Raw genomic sequence first — 22,083 nt, 5'->3', positions numbered from 1 at the left:
TCCCCTTTCTTTCTAAGGTTTTGGAACGGGTTGTCTATTCGCGCTGTCTTGAGTTTCTTGAAGCTAACTCCATTCTCGATCCCTTTCAGTCTGGTTTCCGCCCAAGGCATTCTACAGAGACAGCTCTCACTAAGATCTCGAATGACCTTTTACAGGCCAAGGCTAATGGCCTTTACTCTGTTCTCATTCTTCTCGATTTGTCTGCAGCCTTCGACACTGTTGATCACTGTCTCCTAATTGACATACTCTCTGACCTTGGGTTCTCAGACTCTGTTCTCGACTGGTTTAGATCTTACTTGTCTGGCAGATCTTTTGCAGTAGTTGCAGGGGGTCAGACTTCTTCTCCTGTTCCCTTATCTGTTGGAGTTCCCCAGGGCTCTGTTCTGGGTCCCCTTCTATTTTCTCTCTACACACTGTCCTTAGGAAAACTCATCAGCTCTTTTGGCTTTTCCTACCATCTGTATGCTGATGACACCCAGCTGTATCTTTCTGCCCCTGACCTTTCTCCAAGGCTTGAACAGCAAGTCTCGTCTTGCCTTACAGCTGTCTCGCAGTGGATGCGCCATCGGCGGTTGAAGCTCAACATGTCCAAGACGGAGCTTCTTGTCTTTCCTCCTAACCCCAACCTTCAACACTCCTTTTCTGTCTCTGTGGACAACATCTCCATTCAACCAGTCCAGCAAGCCCGCAGTCTTGGCTTTATCTTTGACTCTTCTCTGTCGTGTATCCCTCAGATCCAGACCACAGCCAAGGCTTGTAGATTCTTTTTGTACAATATTGCCAAAATCCGACCATATCTCTCCGCCTCTACTGCCAAGATCCTGGTCCATGCCCTAGTGGTCTCACGACTTGATTACTGTAATGTCCTCCTGGCTGGGCTTCCTTTTTCTCACCTCCGTCCTTTAATCTCTGTCCAGCATTCAGCTGCACGCATTATCACTTCCACCCACCGCTCTGACCACATCTCTCCTGTGTTGGCATCCCTTCACTGGCTCCCTCTCCCTTTCCGCATTCAGTATAAGCTCCTGCTGTCGACATTCAAAGCCCTCCATGGACTGGCCCCTCCTTACTTATCAGACCTTCTTTCTCCTCACCTTCCCACCAGGGCCCTCCGTTCTGGTAGTCAAGGGTTCCTGTCTCAACCCAGGATTTCCTCTGCCCCATCTCGGATTCGCCCCTTTTCACTTGCTGCCCCTCACTCCTGGAACCTTCTTCCTCCACAAGCAAGAGCCATCACTTCTTTAACCAGCTTCAAAACGGAGCTGAAAACCATCCTGTTCAGAGAAGCCTTCCCAGGCATCGCATAATTGTCGCTTACTATCTGATGTTCTGTTGTTGGCTGTTTATCGATCCATTTCCTGTATTGTTATGTACTGTATATGTATTATCCTACTTGTGAGTATGTATTTTCCCTGGATAATGATTAACCTTCCATTTTGGAGCCAAGCCCTCCCTCCAGTCCATCTGCCTTGGTCCAGGCCTCGGAGGTAGAGAGGAACTGCTGGACCTCTTACCCTTTCCCGTCACCACTCCCTTCTCCTTCTGTGTCATGTCTTTTTAGATTGTAAGCCTGAGGGCAGGGAACCGTCTAACTAAAAAGATTGCATGTACAGCGCTGTGTAAATTTACAGCGCTTCATAAATAAAGGTTAATAATAATAATAATAATAATAATTATCATGACCCTAATGTGAACCAACCATGGGGTTTTCTTGGCAAGATTTGTTCAGTGTGGGTTTGCCATTACCATCCTGTGAGGCTGAGAGAGTGTGACTTGCCTAAGGTGACCCAGCAGGTTTCTATGGCCAATTGGAGATTTGAACCGTGGTCTCCCAGTGTCCTAGTCCAATGCACAAACCACTATATCCCGCTGGCTAAATACCTTGTAAAACTACACATCCCATGATTCTCTAGGATGGAGCTACACCACTTAAAGTGGTGTCAAACTGCATCGTTTTCTGTACTGCAGAGAGCCAGTGTGTGGTGTAGTGCTTTGAGTGTTGGAGCATGACTCTAGAGACCAGGTTTCGATTCCTTGCTGGAGCATAAAAACCCACTGGGTGACCTTTATTTATTTATTTATTTATTTATAAAACACATATACCAAAAACATAACATACATATATACACAAAATACAAAACACAATAACATAACAAAAAAGATATCAACAACAAAATGAAAAGACATAATAGCTTTCTATTATCTATTAGTCGTATTCTAGATTCTAAACCAAAACTTACATCCACTATTTTGTACTTCCTAGGTGGTCTTTACCACTCTTATTTGTTTATATCCATTTGTTTCCTCTCATCTGGTGTGTATTTATCTTACGTGTCCTTTTGACAAAAGAAGTAAGTAAAGAAATACAAAGAAAATAAAAGGGTCCGCAGCCTGCAAATTCCTCTTTACTATCTATCAATGTGAAATTTTATCTATAACATAGTTACTTATATTAGGAGAAGTTAATATTCATAGCCTTTCTAACTTTTCTGTCATATTTACATACTTATTTATTTTTCTCTATATATTTTTCTACACATAGCCATTCTTTTTCTCTTCCGTTTATTGCCTCTGTTTGGGCATTCTTTAGTCGAGCGGTTAGGATATCCATTTCCATTGCTTCAAGCAATTTATGAAGCCATTCCTCTTTTGTAGGTATTGTAGGTTTTTTCCATTGTTTAGCATATATGATTCTTGCTGAGGTTACCATGTATAAGATTATTCTTCTATATCTCTTTTCTACATCTTTATCTGTTATTATGGCTGTCATATTTAAAAGGTAGAGGAGAGGGTCGTAGGGGATTGAGATTTGAAGCATTTCCGACATCACCGCATAGATTTCTTTCCAATATTGGCAGGCATATTTGCAATTCCACCACATATGAAAAAAGTTGGCATCGAGTTTTTGACATTTCCAGCATCTTGCATTTCCTATCTTATATATCAAGTTCAGCTTATTCGGTGACATGTACCAATGATGAAACATCTTCAAAAAATTTTCTTTGTAGCTTTGGCACAGTGTATATTTGTTGCTATCCCGACAAACCCACTGGGTGACCTTTCCCAAGTCACACGCTCTCAGCCTCAGAGGATGGCCATGGCCAGCCCTCTTTGAACAAATCTTCCCAAGAAAAAAAACCAAGATCAGGGCCATCAGAAGTCCTCCTTTTCCAGGACCTGTCCTATATTTGAACTTCATGTCCAGAAGACATTCTGAAACGTCCACCATTTTGAGCATGACTAAGAAGCATGAATGTATACTCTTATATGAGTGTTTTTAGCTTTTATTTTGCAATGTGTTACTCAGTGGTCCCCAAACTGTGCCCTTTAAGAGATGTTGGACTTCATCTCCCAGAAGCCTCAGCCATGTTGGCCAATAGTCTGGGATTATGGGAGCTGAAGTCTGAAATCCCTTAAAAAGAGTACAGTTTGGGGGGACCACTGTGCTACATTTGTCTTGGTAATGTCCTCTATTTTGTGGGGCCTTGTCCTCCTTTGTGGTCAAGACATCTGGTCACTCTGGCCAAGAAGAGGGTGGCCTTAAGTAAAAAAAAAATTAACCTGGAGGCACAAAACAACAACAAAGATGCACAAATAGGCCCAAAAGACACTGCAGAAATAATAACCCAGTTTCAGACCACATTAACTGCCTTGGCTGAGGGGAATCCTGGGAATTGTAGTTTATTGTGGCACCAGAGCGCTCTCTGACAGAGAAGGATAAATGCCTCACAAAACTACAGTTCCCAGAATTCCCTAGCATTGAACCAGGGCAGTTAAAGTAGCCTTAAAATGGATGATTATTTCTGTGTTTTGGACCATAGAGATGTCACGGGGCAGAGCGGCGCCACTCTGTGGAGAACCAAAGCAAGGGCTGCCTTCAGTTTATACCGGAAGTAAACAGAGGCCATTTCCGGTCTCATATCAATGACGTAGTTTAAGGTTGCTGGTGGCATCTTCTGAAGGGAAGAGGCTTTCTTCTGTTGCAGAGAGAGGAGAAAGGTGAGATTTGTCTTAGGCTTGACCAGGTGAGGCTCACAGCCACCCACCATTTTGTATGTCACCCTCCCATCCTCGTCCTTCTGGTTCAGCCTTGTTTTCTGGGGGGGGGGGTCCTCTTCTCTTGTATTGGGCTTCTTTTCATGGAACAGGGGTATGATGAGTCAGTGGGGGAAACCATGCATTGTATGAAGAGAGGAGTCACAGTTTCAACACTGGGACTATATGTGGGGTGTAGTGGGTGGTTTCAGTGTGGGACTATGACTCTGGAGTCCAGGGTTTGAATCAATACACAGCCATGGAAACCCACTGGGTGACCTTGGGCAAGAAGTCACACTCTCTCAGCCTCAGAGGAAGGCAATGGCAGAAACCTCCCCTGAACAAATCTTGCCAAGAAAGCCCTGTGATAGAAAGCCCTTGGGACACCATAAGCCAAAAACAGAGAGCCAGGGTGGCATAGTGGTTTGTGTGTTGGTCTGTGACTTTGGAGATCAGGGTTCAGATCCCAGCTGAGTCACGAAGCCCACTGGGTGACCTTGGGCAAGTCACTCTCAGCCTCAGGGGAAGCCAAAGGCAGATCCTCTTTCGTGCCAAGAAAGCCCTTTGGGTCACTGTAAGTGAAAAATAGAGAGCGAGGGTGGCATAGTGGTTTGTGTGTTGGACTGTGAATCTGGAGACCAGAGTTCAAATCCCAGCTCAGCCACGAAACCCACTGGGTGACCTTGGGCAGAGGAAGAGGTTGAGAAGCAACACCAGGTTATTTGTCAGAGATGGGGAGATGTCTTGAGGTGTCCAGGATGGGCAAATTGGAGCTGCTGTGGCTGCTGCTAGAGCTGCTCAGATAGCCTTCCTGGTAGAGAGGGATTCCTGAGGACTTGGGGGCGAGTCAAACATATTGGGAGACTCAGACATGGGTCTCAGCCTCAGAGGATGACAATGGCAAACTTCCTGAAGAAACTTGCCAAGAAAACCCCATGATAGATTCGTCTTAGAATCTTACTGGGGCTTATGGGAGTTGAAGTCCAAAACCCTTGAAGAACCAGAGTGCCTCAGTCCTACGCTAAAGTGATGATGGTGGAGGTGGTGAATGTTTATGAACAGGCATTGCTTGCTACGATATTTATTTGTTTGTTTAATTTATATGCTGCCTTTCTCCCCAAAGGGACCCAAGGCGGCTCACAGATTTTTAAAAAATTACAATAAAATTTAAAAGAGTTAAAATCATCTAAAAATAATATAAAATTACATTGCAAATATACAGAAGTTAAAAGGCGTGACAAATACACATGCCGAATATAAAAACAACCATGGCATGCTTATGTTTTAAATGCTTGCTTAAATAAAAACATCTTAGCCCCGTGGTGCAGTGGTTAAATGCCAGTATTGCAGCCATTCACAGCTTCAAGGTTGTGAGTTTAATCCCAGCCAGGGGCTCAATGTTGACTCAGCCTGTCATCCTTTGTAGGTCACTAAAATGAATACCCAGCTTGTTGGGGGCAATTAGCTTACACTTTATAAACCACTTAGTCAGTGCTTATGTGCATTGATAAGCGGTATAGAAATGTACTTGCTATTGCTATTCCTATTAGCCTGCCGTCGAAAGACAAGCAAGATGAGAGCCAGAATAGAAAATACAAGGCAACTTTGTAAAATCATATTGTGCTTTGTGTCTCCCAGGTTCATCAGCAACCATGGCGCAATACAAGGGAGCTGCCAGTGAGGCTGGCCGGGCGCTCCAGCTGATGAAGAAGAGGGAGAGGCAGCGTGAGCATATGGAGCAGATGAGGCAACGCATTGCGGAGGTGAGTGGAAGTGGAAATCTTGGTGGGTACCGGCATGGGGGTTTAGTGCTCTGGCTCAATGGCAGGAAATTCTGGGAACTGTAGTTTTGTGAGACATTTAGCCTTCTCTGTCAGAACTCTGGTGCCTAGCACTGAGCCAGGGCAGTTAAAGCTGTCTCAGACTGGATTATTTCTACAGTGTGTTTGGACCTAAGTCAACATGCTTTACCTGCCCCATCAGGTACAGCTGCCTTTTCTGTCAACACATAGGGAAATTTTAAATTAATGTCTGGATTGAAATATCCTAACACTTTTTCTGTAGTCCTAATAACAGAAGAACAGTTTTGTTGACATCAGCAATATTTTAATCCTGCACAGTGTTTTTAGCATCAGGAAACAAGCAAAGTTGTTAAAAAATGCCTCCTCCAGCTGTTTGATGGATATGTGGATTTGTAGCTACAATTTACATTGATTTTTCTTTCCTTGTTTTGACTCAGATCCATTCACAGGTATTGCCATTCTCTTCATTCTGGAACTGGGTGATCATTTACTACTGCAGTGCATGGACTTAAAGGCTCTTTTCTTCCTTTCCCTGCCTTTTTATAATTAGCTTTACAACCCTGAATAATAATAATAATAATAGTATTCCAGTATTTTAGATCTTTTCCACCAAGGTCTGCTTCCGACAACTCTTTGCTCACCTTGCTTGTTTTCTCCATACTGGTATTCAAAAATGCAGTGTATGATTGCCTGGAAGTCTCTCAAATAGATACTGTCCTGTTGCCTTGTCTTGGGTTTTGTTCTGCAAGCACTTTGCCTTCCAAATGCAACTGCAGATCCTCCTGCTTGGTTCTTACCTCTCAACCTTTTAGATGATAGTGAACAAATTTCCTGTTTGGATTGCTGAGACAATGCCAAAGGTATTCTCTCTATTTTGGTGTAAAGGGCTTCTTGCCATGGCCGTTTCTCCTTTCTCATGGAACGTGACTTGTGATCAAAGAAGTGGAATTCCTTCTGGCAACAGCACCTGCATAGCTGCAAATTCTCCTTGATGATGTGTTCATCTCCAACTGAATTTCTTCTTCCCTTGATGAGAAGGGGATATATCTTTTTTTAAATTGAAATGTTTGGGGGGAGGGAAGTATGTAATTCCTCCCAAGTCTTTAGATTAAGATGTGCTGTAAAGTCTGACGTAGCTGAGATAGACACTTAAATTCACTGTAATTTGAGTGCATGGGTGGGCAGAACAACATTGAAACTTGCCCGTGAAGTGTGAGCAGTTATTTTCATCAGTGAAGTAGAGCAGGCCCCTTGAATCAGTGGCAATTACCACTCATTCAATTACCAGGCGTTATAATTCCCATATATGTATAATTCCCATTGATTCAGTGGACCTACTCTAGTTATGCCTGACAGTTGGATTTAGCCCATTGACGTCATGTCATTTGAGTTTTTGTTAGACAGTTCCCACTTCCCTTGCCCTTGTTTTGCCTTTTGCTTTTCCTGGCTTTGTGGTAGTTGTAGATTGGGGACAGCATTAGCCCTCTAGAAGACAACACTGGCCAATTGCATCCTCTAACAAAAAATAAAAACAAAAAATTGCCTCCCAGATCCTTTAAAACAGCCTTCAGCAGCATTTTTGCCATGTTTTTAGGCTCAAAGAGGCCATTTTTCAACAAATAAGTTACCAGAAGTTGCCTTTTGTTCCCTTACTTTTTTTAAAAAACTATTTTAAAGATGCTGCCAAAACATAGTAAAAATGCTCCCAAGCTCCATAGAGGGCATTGCAGGCTTTAAAAAAAATTAGTAGATAAGGAGCAGAGCTACAGAGGGCACAAAAACAGTCAGACGAGTTGTAACCAGGCTATGGGCTAGATTTTATCCACTCCTGTTCCAGCAGATGTCTTCTAGGACTGTTGTTTCTCTTCTTACCTATATGCCCCTGCAGCTCTCTAGGCTAACCATAAACTTGATCCAGAAGAAGAGTGTCCCCTTCCAAATGGAAGCAGTTCCAACAGGAGCACAATATTGGATCCTGCCAATAAAGTGTGAGCAGTTATTTTCACTAGTGAAGTAGAGCAGACATCTTGAATCAGTGGCAATTACCACTGATTCAGTTAACAGGTGTTATAATTCCTGTATGTATACATTTCCCATTGATTTAATGGGCCTACTCTAGTTATGCCTGACAATTGGATTTAGCCCATTGATGTCATGTGAGGTTTGTTAGACAACTGCTGCTTCCTTTGCCCTTTTATCCTCCTCCCCTTGGGATAGTTGTAGATTTCTGCAGTTTTAGCCAGAGCTTGAAAATTTTACTTCTTTGGATTACATCACTCAGGATCCTCCACCCAGCATAGCCAATAGGCTGTGGAATTCTGGGACTTGTGGTCCAAAATAGAAACTCTTCCAAGCTCAGGGTTTAGGCCAAGAAGGTTGGTTTAGGAATTGGAAAGTTATGGGGCTTCTCCCTTCTTGTGGGAAACATGATCCATGATCTGTCCTTTCCCCTTGGCAGGAAAACATCATGAAGTCAAATATTGATAAGAAGTTCTCTGCCCATTACGATGCAGTGGAAGCAGAGCTGAAATCCAGCACAGTTGGTAAGTGTGTGTGTTTCTGCACTTGTGCATTTGAAAACAGAACTCAGGAATTTCTCTTTTAAATCTCAGCTTGGCTGAATGGATTCCAGTTCCTGGCCTATCACTGAATGCTCAACCCTTATGTGTCTGAGACATAGTTTGCTTTCTTCTGATAGGCCTGGTGACCTTAAATGACATGAAGGCCAAGCAAGAAGCTCTTGTAAAGGAACGGGAGAAGCAGCTGGCGAAGAAGGAGCAGTCCAAAGAACTGCAGCTGTGAGTCTTGGGGTGGGCTTGTATTCATTCTAGGTAGTCTAAGGTGGTGGCTGGGGGGATTCTGTACTTATTGAACCTTCTCTACTTATTGAACCTATGGTGGTCGCTGACAGCTGGAGTACTTTACTGGCTAAGAATGTAAGCCAAGAGTGGGGAACCTTAAGGCTGAGGGCCACGTTCATTTTCAGAGTGATTCTGAGGGATGCACCCTAGTGCTAGATGGGATCAACTGGAAGAGAGTGGGACCAAAAATAGTAGCTTAAACCTTTAACTTTTGTTGTTGTTTAAAAATTCTTTGTAAAAGCTTTAAGAGAGACATTTCAACCTTTTAAAATGAGTAAAAATTTAAAATATGGAAAACCACCCAGTGATGGTGTTTGGGATAAAAGCAATTATGATTGGAGCACCAAGAGAGTTGGATTTTGCCTGCCTGAAGTTCCCCACATCTGATGTAAGCTGTTAGTTGGGAGCAGCACATTTAGCATAGAAAGTACTCCTTCATGCAGTGCATAATTAACTTACAGAATTCACTGCCCAAGGAATTAAAATAGCCTGGATTTCTACTTCATGTATATTCACAGAGGACAAATTACCCCACTGGACAGAAGCTGGTAGTGGGGTTGGTTACCTAATTTGATGGAGCCTCTATGTTCAGAGGCAATATTTCTTTGATTACTGCAGTATGGAGACAAACCAGGGAGGACTGTTTTTGTTTTTATGGACATAAGGATGTAGTCTTTCCTTTCCTCTACCATTTTCTTAATGTTTCTCAGCTCCCTGCATCTCTCAAAGATCCTGGCAGAGTTCATTTCCCCTTCCCAAAGTGTGCCTATTTTTCACAGATGACTCTGCTTTGGCCCTCACAGGAAGTTGGAGCGGATGCGGGAACGGGAGCGCAAACAGGAGCAAAAACGTAAGATCTCGAGCTTGTCCTTCACTTTGGATGAAGAGGAGGAAGAGGATGGAGCTGAGGAGGAGGAGGAGGAAGCAGAGTTAGAGCGGGAAGGTGAGGAACAGGAAGTTTTTATTACTTTTTCTTTAAAATATTTATATATTTCCTTTTATCGGAGGATCTCAAGAGTGGCTTGCAATATAATAAGTTTAAAGCAATAAATAACTACAAAAGTTTAAAAAGTTTAAAATATGATTTTGAATAATATAACCATAAAACATGTGCAACCTCGATGAAATCAGTTTGGCCAGAAGGCTTTAACAAAAAGCTAGGTTTTAACTTAGTGCCAAGATGATTCCAATGCTGGTGCCATTCAGGCTTCCAAGGGAGGAAATTCCACAACTGGGGTGCTACCACAGAAAAGGCCCTCTCCCATTTCATCCCAGAATGTATTTTCCTTACCAACGAGACATGGAGAACGGCTTGTCCAATAGATTTCAGTTCTTGGTAAACGAACACACACACTCCCTCAAGTGTCCTTCCTTCAAGATTCCAATCCGTTTTGGGCTTTAAACATTATTGCCAGAACCTTGATTTCAGAATAGAAATGTATTGGTAGCCAGTGCAATTCCTTCAGAACTGATGTTATATGATATCTGGATGGAATTTCATTGAGCATTCAAGCTGCTGCATTTTGCACCAGCTGCAGTTTCTGAGTCATCTTCAGGAACTGCCCACATGTAATGTATATTGCAGTAGTCTAATTGAAAAGTTACCAGTGCATGGACAACTGGATGTTCACAGATGGAAAGCATCTGAGTAGACCTGGAATAATGATAGTGAAATGCAGTAGGGGCATAGAGAACAAAGGGGGTGGGTGTTAAGTTTAGGTGGTGGAGTTCTGAGACTAGTTCCTTGCTCATTTGTGCTTTCTCCATCTTGCTCAGAGCTTCCTTCCAAGAAGAAGAAACTGGGGAAGAACCCAGATGTGGACACTAGCTTCCTGCCTGACCGTGACCGTGAGGTAAGGTGGTTACATACCTCCATTGAAAGCCAGTGTAGTAGCCACTAGAGTGCTGGATTGGGACTTGGGAGATCTAGGTCCTACCTAGGCCTGACTCCTTCAGTGACTCTCTCTCTCAGCCTAATCTACCTGATTGCATTGTTGTGAGGATACAGTGGTGGGAAAATGGACCAGAGTAGAGAAGTGGTGGCAGCATGTACCTTCAAGTTGCTTCTGACTTATGGCGACCTTAAGGCAAACCTATCATGGTTTATTTGGGGGAGGGGCAGGGCAAGATTTGTTTAGAGGAGGTTTACCATTGCCTTCTTCTGAGGCTTGCCTAAAGTCATGACAAGTAGTAAATAAATGGTGCCCATGATAGAACCCAACTCCCTACCCAGCTCCATCTTCCAAAGCACATCACTGTCTGCTTTCACCTTGTGGATGGCTTCTTTTTGCAGCATGAACTAATGGGCTGCTTTTCCCCCCTTCCCTCCTATTTTCAGGAAGAAGAAAACCGCCTGCGGGAAGAGCTGCGTCAGGAGTGGGAGGCCAAACAGGAGAAAATCAAGAGTGAGTGAGGGATGGCAGGCCTGGCAGGGAGTCATAGGCAAGAATGCCATGCTTATAGGGAGTCACCAGAAGTCTTCAGATCAGGCTTTGGTTTTACCCTCAAGGTTTTTGTTTTTTTCCCCCCTTCCTCCCATCTCTGGCTAGGTGAAGAAATTGAAATTACCTTTAGCTACTGGGATGGCTCTGGACACCGCCGAACTGTCAAGGTGAGATCTTCTCCCTCCCAGTATTAGATTTCCACCACAGTTTCATAAAAGGAGCAGATAGCTGGGTGTGGGGCATACTAGGAGTCATGGTACCTTTTTCATTCAACGCATTAACTCACAATGTGTGGCCTCCCCTACATATTTTGGGTCCAAGGGTAACTTTTAAAAATTTCTGCCTTGCCACTACCCAGATTCTTTGCTGGCACCTTTGGCAGATTTAGTCTAGTCTCTTGACCTCCTGCACCAAGACAGAGGAAGTGTGTGTGACTGCTGCTGCTGGTATGAGTTTCCTGATGATCTCCCGTCCGAGGTGCTGATCAGATCCACACTTGCTGAGTTTCAGCATCCTCAGCCCCAAAGAAAACACCATTAATATTTTATGTGTCATTTTTATCATGCACCAGAGGAAAAATAGCAGCCCCAGAATATTGTAGCACTTTAGCTCACAGTTCTTATCACTGAAACACTCATCACACAAAACAGTACACCTAATTTTAGTTAACTAAATATAGTTGAAGTTGTAAGTCCTGTTTATATCAATGCATAGGCTTTCTTGATAAAAGAGGGCAAGGGAAAGACAAATAGAGACCAGAACTGTGGATATGGTTTTCAAGAGCAGCTTTCCCCATACCACCATCTCCAGATCTGATGAGCTTTAGGTCTCACCACCCCCAGTTAACATGGTTATGTTGGGATATGATGAAATTCATAGTTGAATGCATCTGGAGGATGCTGGCGTGGGGCTGATTCAGAGTGTCACTGTAGAACGGATGTGCAGCTATTGGGGGTTTGGGTGCCACATCTTTTGCTTGATTGCCTTCCAATGCCCCATAGAGGATGTGGGAATAGTCTCACATTTTGGTCCCTTTCTGGGCTATTTTACTCCACAAGAGGATTTCTTTTCCAACACGTGCATATGTGTATATGTCTTCAAGTCTCTTGTTGGCTTATGGCGACCCCATGAATTTCATAGAGGCCTGGCCTAAAATGACCTGGGAGGACAAAAACATGCCAAAAGTGCCTCCCACAACCACTGGGGGGCATTCTAAATTCTGGTAATTGAAATTCATGGAAGGGTACAAAAACAGTGTGGGGCTGCACTTTTCTCGCACCCTGGACTAGAAAAACAGAGTTGGTCCAATTTCAAATCTCCATGGGAACATGAAGCTCACTGGGTGAACCTTACCCAATCACACTCTTAGTCTAACCTACCCTCTCAAGGTGATTTTGAGGATAAAGGGGAGGAGGAGGAGGACAAAGTACACTGCCTTGAAGTGCTTGCAGGAAACGGTATATTTATATGAATACCCACATGGGACATTGTTGAGGATACTGCAGGGTCTGTTTTGGGCTTGCATTCTGTGTCGGTGAGAGCAACCCACTCCAGACTGATTCTTGTTTTCCCCGCAGTGCAGATGAAGAAGGGGAACACCATTCAGCAGTTTCTACAAAAGGCTTTGGAAATCTTGCGTAAAGACTTCAGTGAACTCCGGTAAAGGCCTTGTCAGAGCAGGATGGAGTAGGGTACAGAGACTGTTGAGAGAACTGCATGACTAAATCTCTCTCTCTCCCATGGTTGTTATAGGACCATGTGTATACTATAAAATACAGAATGATAGTGTTTAAACTAATATTGGAGTTGGCCTTGGTTGACCCAGGCTCAAATCCTGGCTTTGTGCAAAGTCACTGTCTCTTAGCTCAAATCTTAATCTGTAAAATGGGGATGATTCTTGGATCCATAATTGCAGACCAAGTAAGGTACTGTGCATAATGTACCTCACCCTGAGATTGTCAGATACACAGTTGGATAATAAATATTTTATTTTAAGATACATACAGTCAATTAGTGGAAGCTTAGAATATACACATATCCTCTCTCGAATGGTGGATGAGAGAAAGGAAGAGAGCACACAACTATGATGCATTCATGCAGACTTTTTAACAAAACTAAGGCACATACATGATTATAGTAAGCAAACCTCAGGAGGAATTAATGTGGTTAGAAACTCATGTTACAGTCAGGGTTTCTTGATGATTTTGGAAAAGGGGTGGGGATGAGAGAAAGAGTGTGTGCAGAAACTACTAGGTTCAGTCTCTAATTTATGTCTCCTTCTGCAGGTCAGCTGGTGTGGAGCAACTTATGTACATCAAGGAAGATCTCATAATCCCACATGTAAGTGGGTGACCTACTCTGCTCTTCAACACTTTCCTATTGTGCTGTCTGCCATGACATACTAGAGTGCCAATGTGTGAAGCCCAAAGTGCTGAACCAGCACAATTTTTCCATCCAGAGTATTAGGGAGGAGTGGGAAGCTGAAAACCACACCACACTTGTCCCATGAGAAGGGTTAAAATGCAAAGATAACAGACAACTGCCTTCCTTTCCTGTCATCCTGCGCCATTAGGCAGGGTGAAGAGCAGTACTAGGGGAACCATTCAAGCAAGGGAGGGACTTGCACATGCCCTAACATAACTGCTTGAACTTTCTCTTAGAGATTTACTGCCCACCTTGAGAGGTGGCTATTTTAAGAGAACAACTACCCCTGCCAGCCAGCAATCCTGTAGAAGCTTTTCTTGACCAAATTAATGGCCAAATGGAGACAAGACAGTTTCTGTTCTGTCTACCTGAAAAGGACTGAGGTGGCTATGGCTGTGCCTGGGGTGTGGGGATAGGTTTGATTAAAAAGGACAGTATGCTTACCTACTTTATCTACTGGACCAAAACCAGATTCCCTCCCTTTTGGGGAAGATGTGGTTCTTATACCTGCAAAAGAAGGAAGAACTAGGCAGCAGCCAGTGAATCTACAATAAAAACAAGAGATGCATCTCAGGCTGCTCAAAAGATGGTTGTTTAATGATAGAAAAATCCAACATGTTTTGGCTTGCATGTATTCTTAAGGCCTTCAAAGGGCTCAGTAAAATCATAAAAGGAAAGCATGTAAATACACAATAGCACACTGAATGAAATTATTACTACATTTGTACATTCACTAAAGCTTTCTCTACTTACAGTGCAGTATCTGCAGTTTTATTCTAAGTAGGTATATACAAACTGAGACTCGGGATGGCATAGTGGTTTGAGCATTAGATTACGACTCTGGAGACCAGGGCTTGATTCCCAGCTTGGCCATGAAACCCACTGGGTGACCTTGGGCAAGAAATGCTCTCAACCTCGGGAAGAATGGCAAACCTTTGCTGAACAAATCTTCCCATGGTAGGTTTGGCATAGAGTTGCCATAAGTTAGAAACTACTGTACTTGAAGGCACACAGGAACAACAATATACAGACTATAGGCAATATATAAATAGGATATGTACAGTTGCCACCTCCGTTTTTGCGGACTTTGAATCTGCATCCCTCACCCGTTTGAAAGTGGCAAATGGAAAGGGACAAAATGGTGCGCATGCCGCCTTTCAAGCCAACAGGGCTTCAATGCCAGCGATTTTCTGTTTTTGCAGGGGGGTCCGGAACAGATCCCCCACAAAAATGAGGGGGGGGCTACTGTATTTACCTGTTGTCCTTTTATGATTTTATGTAGCCCCCTGAAGAAGGTCTTATTAGTAAACATGGGCTGAAATGTGTTAGGCTTTTCTATCAACAAATGTTTGAGGTCTTGTATCTACACCTGCTGTATCATTTGCCATCTTCCACAAATGGGAGTGAGTCCGCTGGGCAGGTTTCTCAGTCTGGGCCAGGAAATATTTGTGTGAGATATCTTATATTTTTGTGAGGTATCTTAAACCCTTGTCTTTCCACCCTTCTAGCATCATAGCTTCTATGACTTCATTGTCACAAAGGCTCGGGGGAAAAGTGGTAAGTCTCTTCTGTTTCCATTTCCAGTCCTTGCCTTCCTTGGATTGGAGGCTTTCTGGGATGAAGGGTTCATGATAATGGAGGAAGGGTGTGATGGTTGATAATGGGCTGTAGTTTGGTTACATGTAGCAAATAAGGGGACACTGTGATTGGGAGCAGACAGGGAATGTCAAAAATGCAGAAAGAGGCATGGGAAAGGCCAGTTTTCAGGAACTTTGTACCTAGCAATATGAGGAGAACTGAAAGTTGTAGTGCAGCCTTGCCCAACCTGGTGCTCTTGGGTGCATTGCACTATAACTCCCACAATTCCTAACTCTTAAGGTTGATGGAGGACTGTGGGAATTGTAAGTGAACCCAACCAGGAGCATTAAATTGAAGAAGAGCAGTGTTACTGTCTGAGGCAACAATGGAAAAAGAGGAGAGGCTTAGAAGGTATTCACTTTGTACTATGGAGTATTACAGGTTTAGGTGATGATTGGAGAGAAGGGTTTCAGTTTGTGGGGCAGGAACTGTGCATCATAATGTGTCTTTTCTCATACGTGTCCACGCTTTCTAATTTAGGGCCACTCTTCAATTTTGATGTTCATGATGATGTTCGGCTTTTGAGTGATGCAACGGTGGAAAAAGATGAGGTAAGGGGAAGGGGAATGGACCACGCTTAACTCCCCATGTTCTCCAGGCCTATTTCCTGAATGAAACACTCTGTCTGATTAAAAAAAAAGAACACAGCCCCAGCAATGTCAATGCCTTTCCTGCTGTTAAATCCAGGCAGGCCATTCTATTCCTCTCCTTTCCCATTTTGTGGGCAAATCTATGTCATTTGTAGGAAATTTCCTGCTCTCGTTCCTGTTCTGAGCTAGATGGGCATTTATCTCCTGGTCATAGCCACACTGACTTTTCTTCCTCATTCTCCAGTCCCATGCAGGCAAGGTTGTGCTTCGCAGCTGGTATGAGAAGAACAAACACATTTTCCCTGCAAGCCGATGGGAACCCTATGACCCAGAGAAGAAATGGGACAAGTATACGGTAGGGAATGGAGTGACCTGGTCGGGCTGGGGGAAGGTGACAGGAGGATGGGAAAATCAAGACAGGGCAGGTAATGAAGCCATCTCCAAAACTATGACAAAAAATTGGCTGATTTGATCATTCAGATTTGTATTCACATTTTACTTCCTTACATAGCCAACTAAATTATTTATTTACTTATTGGCTTGTAAGTCAAAGATATATATGTTGCCTTTCAGGTCACATACAAATGACTGGTATTACTATGAAACACATCAAAAATCAAACTATAAATGTAAAATGGGTGGGAAATTAAAATAGAATAAAGGGCCAAATTTCGTTACCTGTAGTTCCCTGTGTTCCAGATGATCCCACAAATGGGGCCACACGCTGTTGGCATCGGTTTCCTAGCCAAAGTGTGAGGTGGTGAATTTTGGTCTGGCAGTCTTTGCTTTGCCTGCCTGGGGAATGAAATAATCTTAGTACGCACTTTCAGAGAACTTGCAAATGCTGGCTGAGTAAGGAAAGGGAGTTTCCATTCTCTCTTATCAGTGATCAGAGAGGATGAGAACTCCCTTTTCCAGCCAGAAGGAAGGGGGAATCTTGATCCCTCCACAAGGCCACACATTTATCCCTCCCCATCATGGCATCTGAAACACTGCAACAGTCACAGTCAAACTGTTTTGCTTCCAACCGCTCAAAATGCTTTACATGCACTGACAATTTGTAGACCTTGCAATCATCACAGCAACCTTATAAGGTAGGCTGGTACAGTTATCCCTGTGTTTCTGATAGGACATGGGAGGCTGAGAATGAATGCCCTGTCTGTACTCATGCATTGAGCATTACTGAGGTTGGTTGAACTAGAAGCCTCTGAGCGCCCGACTCCTTTTCATAACTTTCGTTGGCCATTCAGTTCTGCTCTGTGTCTTCACACGCTAGTTGTCACCAGAATGTAACGTGAAAGAGTCTGTGACGATGATCTCTGTCGCTTACTGTTTAGCAATCTAAAATACATTATCTATGAGAATGGAAAGTCTGGGGTCTGACTGTCTTTGCAGATAGCTACTGATAGTCCTTTCGAAAGGAAAAATAGATTATTTTATAAAGTCAATTTAAAATCTAGGGATAGTGAATGAATAGCTTTGTTGTTGAAGGTAACAACAAAGGTAACATCTTATAACCTGGGAAGATCTCCTGCACAAACACATTGAAGTAGGTCTGTCCTGCCCATAACACTAATGGGGCTTATGAAGGAGAACTTTGTAGTGTAGGGTTGGAGAACCTCTGACCATCCAAATGATATGGGACTTCACTTCCTGTCAGCATAAGCAGCACAGATTGTGGTCAGAGATGATAGGAGTTGCAGCCCAACATTTGGAATATGAGTGATTCCCCATTTGTATTTTATGAGAGTGTTCACTTTCTGAATTATGTAGTAATGCAATAACACTAAAACCTAATTGTACAATATATTTCTGGCAGAAACTTCCATTTTTAACATTGATTTAAAAATAAGACTTAATTTATGCTGCAGCCATTTACAGCATAGTTGGACTACTGCCATTCAAAAGGGGATCAGCTTTCTGGCTCAAAGGAAACTTTTATTCTCTCCAAGTGGATATTGACGGATCCTGTCTAATACATAAACAAAATTGGATGGCATAGGTGGTACTGTGAGACGTCTTTAGCTTGTGTGACATGAGCTGGCCCTCAAAATGAGTGGAAATGTAGTGCAGCCGCTTCTGAACGTTGTTGCCTGAAAGAAGAAAGGAAGAAAAAAACACCTTCTATAAATAGCAGATTGGTTCAACAGCCTTCTGTTTTGTTTATTTAAAACACTTTCTATCTCACCTCTCCAAAATGTGAGTTTGCTTACAACAGTTTTTGAGGGGGGAAATGATAAAAACACAAAGAACTGCCAAATCCAAGACATCTCAGAAATATGAAATCTTTGCAGCCAACATGCTTTTAGGAACTGTGATTTTATATACTTGTTGTTTTGAGACAGAGGGGCAGCTACAAAGATTAATCTACATCATCAGAGCAACCACACTGAAGGCTCTACCCCTGATGTCTGGTTTTCTGTCCCCAGTGGCACTGGCACAATGGAGCAAGGGTGGTCTGAAAGGGAATATGGGGAGAAATTGGTATCTAAACTCAGTGGTACCTTTATACCAACTCTGAGGGACCAGCTCAAGAGATGACATGGCTGTCCCTTTCAGTCCTGGCTCTGTGTCCAGAGATACCTAGCTGACAGAAACTTGAAGCAAACATACCCTACCCCCCCCCCCCCAAAAAAAAAAAAATTGTACTGGATGGCTGGGCTTCTTTGAAGCAGTTGACTTGCCTCCACCCCCAATATTTCACAGTGTCTAGTACCATGATGGGAGACGCAGCAATGGGAAAAAGATTGTGGGCCATCCTACATATTAGCTATGTGGTGCCGCAAGGAGTGATTCAAGATTGTTTAGATACTGAGAGCCTGTACAGACAGGCCAAAATAAAGCTGCTTCATGTCACTTTGGAGGTATGCTGTTTAAATGCTGTGTGTGTCCTAAGAGGCCAGAAGCCGCGCCAAAGCCATGCTCCAGAACTAAGGACTGGATCACAGCTTTGGTGCAGCTTCTGGCCTTTTAAGATATGTGTTTCATCTAAACAGCATACCTCCAAAGTGACCCAAAGCAGCTTTATTTTGGCCTGTTTGTATGGGCCTTCAGTTGGGATAGATGCAGACTCAGCGATTTTGATTGGAAACCACTGGGACCTCCTCTCCCCAAAGTAAGAGCAGCATATCTATACAATAAAGTTTTTAAAAAGGCAGTAGACTTGATCACATGGGAGGCAAGCATTGTCCTTCTGTTATTAAATCGCCATTAAATCCTGTTAACAGCGTGATCAGGGTGAAGATTATCACATCCTTGCACGCTTCTCCCATTCTTGTCCTGTTTGTAAAGAGCAATGGAGGCATAATTTGGTATTAACGGAAATTCCTGTTAATAGCAAATGACGCCTCCATTATTGTTTACAAATGGGACAAGAATGGGAGAAGCATGCAGGGGTGTGATAATCTTCCCCCCGTTCATGCTATTAACAGGATTTAATTGCGATTTAATCACAGGAGGAGGACGTTTGCTTCCTCTGTGTGATAATCTTCAGTGTGTGGATTATTTCATCTTTCCTTAAAAGATGAAAGCATTCAGAGTCTGGTCTTTGAGGGGCTGTTTTTTGTTATCCATTTAACCACCTTGGAAACTTTGGCAAAGGGCAATCAGCTGAGAACTCTCTTGAATAAGTACAGTAAAAAGCAGAAGGGGAAGCAACCTTCCATGCTACTTTTGTCCCTGACTGCTTAATTGTTCTTTTCCTAACTGTATTTCTCAGTAGCTACAGTTACCACTACCTTTCTCACTCCACCAGGTGAAAATAACGTGGGGATGGGCATGTGTGACTTTTGAGTAGGAAAAGCAGCAAAATGAGACTGGCACCACACACACACACACACACACCACTCCCCTGCTAAAACCTGGTGGCAACTTTCTATTTTAAAAACAAACCACAGCAAAGTGTTGGATGCAGTGTGGAACTTTGCCCAGAATCCTCCATAGCAACCACTCACACCTTCATGATGGAATCTTCTCCCTGCGATGCAGGCAGGGACAAATGTAGCATGGAAGGTTGCTGAAATAACGGCAAGAAGGAATGATGATGGTGTGAGAATACAGGCATCCAAAGGCAAGAGGGAGATGGCTAACAAGGGCTTTGCTTCTTTTCCTTTAAATAAGTTATATGATCTTTGTGTCAAAGTCTGTTAGAACTCAATCTCTTCCTTTTGCATCTTCATCCAACTGGCAGCTTGAAATTTGCCTGCCGATTCCCTTGGACTACATGCTTTGTCTGCCTGCTGTGTTACTTTCCCTACTTGCTTCCAAAATTATAATCCTTAACTGGCACACCTATGGCCTTGCCCTTTGCATCTTTACATTCCCTTTTCCATGTTTATTAACGGTGGTCCACAAGGTAATTCACATTACCCAGCCATTTGCTGCCCTGTGCTCCCCCTGAGTATGAATAAGCACTGTTTGGTTGAACTGGAGTGCCACTCCATTTACAGTCAGGTTGCCCAAGGGATTAGAGCTGCACTAGCTCTCACAGATGGAGCAGGAATAACTCTTCCCTTTCTGCTTCTCCCCGCAGATCCGGTGAGCATCTGTTATGTGTTGTTTGTGGCTGTCTGAGGCCTTCCTGGTTCTTCTGCAGTAACTCCTTTTTAGTCAAACCCAGCCCAGCCTTCCCAACTTTGCATCTGTACCTCATCCCTGACTGTATCAGCCTTTGGTGAAATAAACATTGCCTTTCCCAATCCAGAAGAGGCTCCTTCTGCTGCCTTGAGCCCACAAGGTTCTCAGCCCTCTTGCTCCAGTTCTGAAGCCACTGAGCCAGAACTTGGTTTGAGCATGATTTGGTACTGGAATCTACTTTCAGACTTGGGACTTCGATTCTGGCATGTAGGCTAAAATGGTGTGTGAATTGATCATGTGCAGAATGTCTCTTATTATCAAGTAACCACAACTTGTCTCACACAGCTAGATTTTCAGAGAATGATTTCTGGATACAATTTAGTCCCTTTGCGTCTTGGGTTTTAGAAATTGAGTTTTATGTACAGTTCTGTTCAAAATGTGAGAAATGGCTTAATAAACTTTTAAAGTTGCCAAAGGCCAAAAAGGCTTAGTTTGGTTTCTGGCATTTCCTGTTATCAAATCAGTTTTTGTCTTATCTGCTAACTTCCTAAATTCTAGTATGCTTTCTCTAACAATTGAGGGCAACAATGCAAGTAAATCAAGTTTAAATAGCCATGCAAAAGATCTACAAAATATACTAAACCACCCTACCTGTAACAGCTTGACATATTGATGGCCTGGTAGGAGCAGAACCAACTCTCTTCACCTTTTCAACCCTTTCTATCCCTGGTTACCTGGAAATTATTCTGGGTCACCACAGGTAACTGTGCAAGTGCCACTTTTCAAGCCTAACTTGTAGTGTATTTCTGTTTTTAGCACAGTTTACCTATGCTCAGATGGCCTTCCAGTTCTTGAATTCCAAACTCTCATTAACCCTAGCCAGCATAGCCAATGAGGAATAATGATGGGAGTTGCAGTCCGGCAACTTGTGCCAAGCCACAGGTTACACACTCATGCCATAAATAAACTGTGTTAAGGTTTTTAGGGCTTTCTCACAAGAGACCCAATATTTATTTACTTCATCCAGAAACCACTTTTTGTCTTAAAAGAGATCAGTATAATTTATTTTAAAAATACACAAATTAACCCCCCCACACACCATAGAATTTAATTTCTGTGCATTTGATATGGCATGAGATGGAAAGTTCCTTAGAAGTGTTGTGTAACTAATTGCTATTATTTTTTGTCTTGAGTCAAGGCAAAATTCCTTTTAAAAGGAAGCAAAAGTTTATCTAGTGTGAAATACTTAGTTGATGTGTTCTCACAAGAACCTGGAGAAGCAAGGCACTGTCCTCTCTGCATTTTTCAGACATGTGCAATGCTTACCTGGTTACCTGTTCCATTGACCTCAATGGTTCTTACTCCTGAATAAGGGTATCTAAGGATTTCAGATTGGGATTAAAGGTGAGACTATACATTCACAAGGGATCAGATGGTACAGCCATCTTGATTAGCTGAATAAAATGCAAGAAGTGCCATGCCTGCAAAAAAGCAGATGTCCAGGAGGGAAGTTATAGCCTGTTTAATTTTGGTGTAAACAGGGATTTTTTAAAGGTAAGAGATCAATTATGAGATCCTTTGCTTGTACAGTGCACCCGCATCATACATAGGTGCGCTATACACGGCTTCCAGCTTATGCAGAAGCTGCACTGCAATGAAAGTAATGGTGTGCGTGTCGCCCCGAGCTGCAAGCACTTGCCCCATTGTTTGCAAT

At 43.0% G+C, this 22,083-nt stretch overlaps 1 protein-coding gene across 3 annotated transcripts; it reads left to right on the top strand.

Moving 5' to 3' along the window:
- Window positions 1-3,821: 3,821 nt before the first annotated feature.
- LOC149322934 (protein FAM50A) lies at window positions 3,822-20,889 on the top strand. 3 transcript variants are annotated; one of them, XM_089485019.1, is made up of 14 exons: window positions 3,822-3,999; window positions 5,674-5,798; window positions 8,296-8,380; window positions 8,536-8,635; window positions 9,502-9,641; window positions 10,475-10,551; window positions 11,037-11,103; window positions 11,248-11,309; window positions 12,725-12,801; window positions 13,428-13,482; window positions 15,075-15,123; window positions 15,685-15,755; window positions 16,039-16,149; window positions 20,326-20,889. In XM_089485019.1, exons 2-14 carry the CDS (start codon window positions 5,688-5,690, stop codon window positions 20,332-20,334), a joined length of 1,014 nt encoding a protein of 337 aa, XP_089341145.1. In that variant the 5' UTR covers window positions 3,822-3,999; window positions 5,674-5,687; the 3' UTR covers window positions 20,335-20,889. The 3 variants fall into 3 exon arrangements, with proteins under 3 accessions (XP_089341145.1, XP_089341140.1, XP_089341150.1); XM_089485014.1 differs by having other exon boundaries at window positions 3,822-4,025; XM_089485024.1 differs by lacking the exons at window positions 3,822-3,999; window positions 5,674-5,798 and adding an exon at window positions 6,737-7,825.
- Window positions 20,890-22,083: the final 1,194 nt, after the last annotated feature.

Source organism: Sceloporus occidentalis, unplaced genomic scaffold, assembly GCF_023333645.1.
Source record: "Sceloporus occidentalis isolate IW3139 unplaced genomic scaffold, rSceOcc1.0.p SCAF_1, whole genome shotgun sequence".
NCBI lineage: Eukaryota > Metazoa > Chordata > Lepidosauria > Squamata > Phrynosomatidae > Sceloporus > Sceloporus occidentalis.
This window is presented reverse-complemented; position numbering and strand designations above follow the sequence as displayed.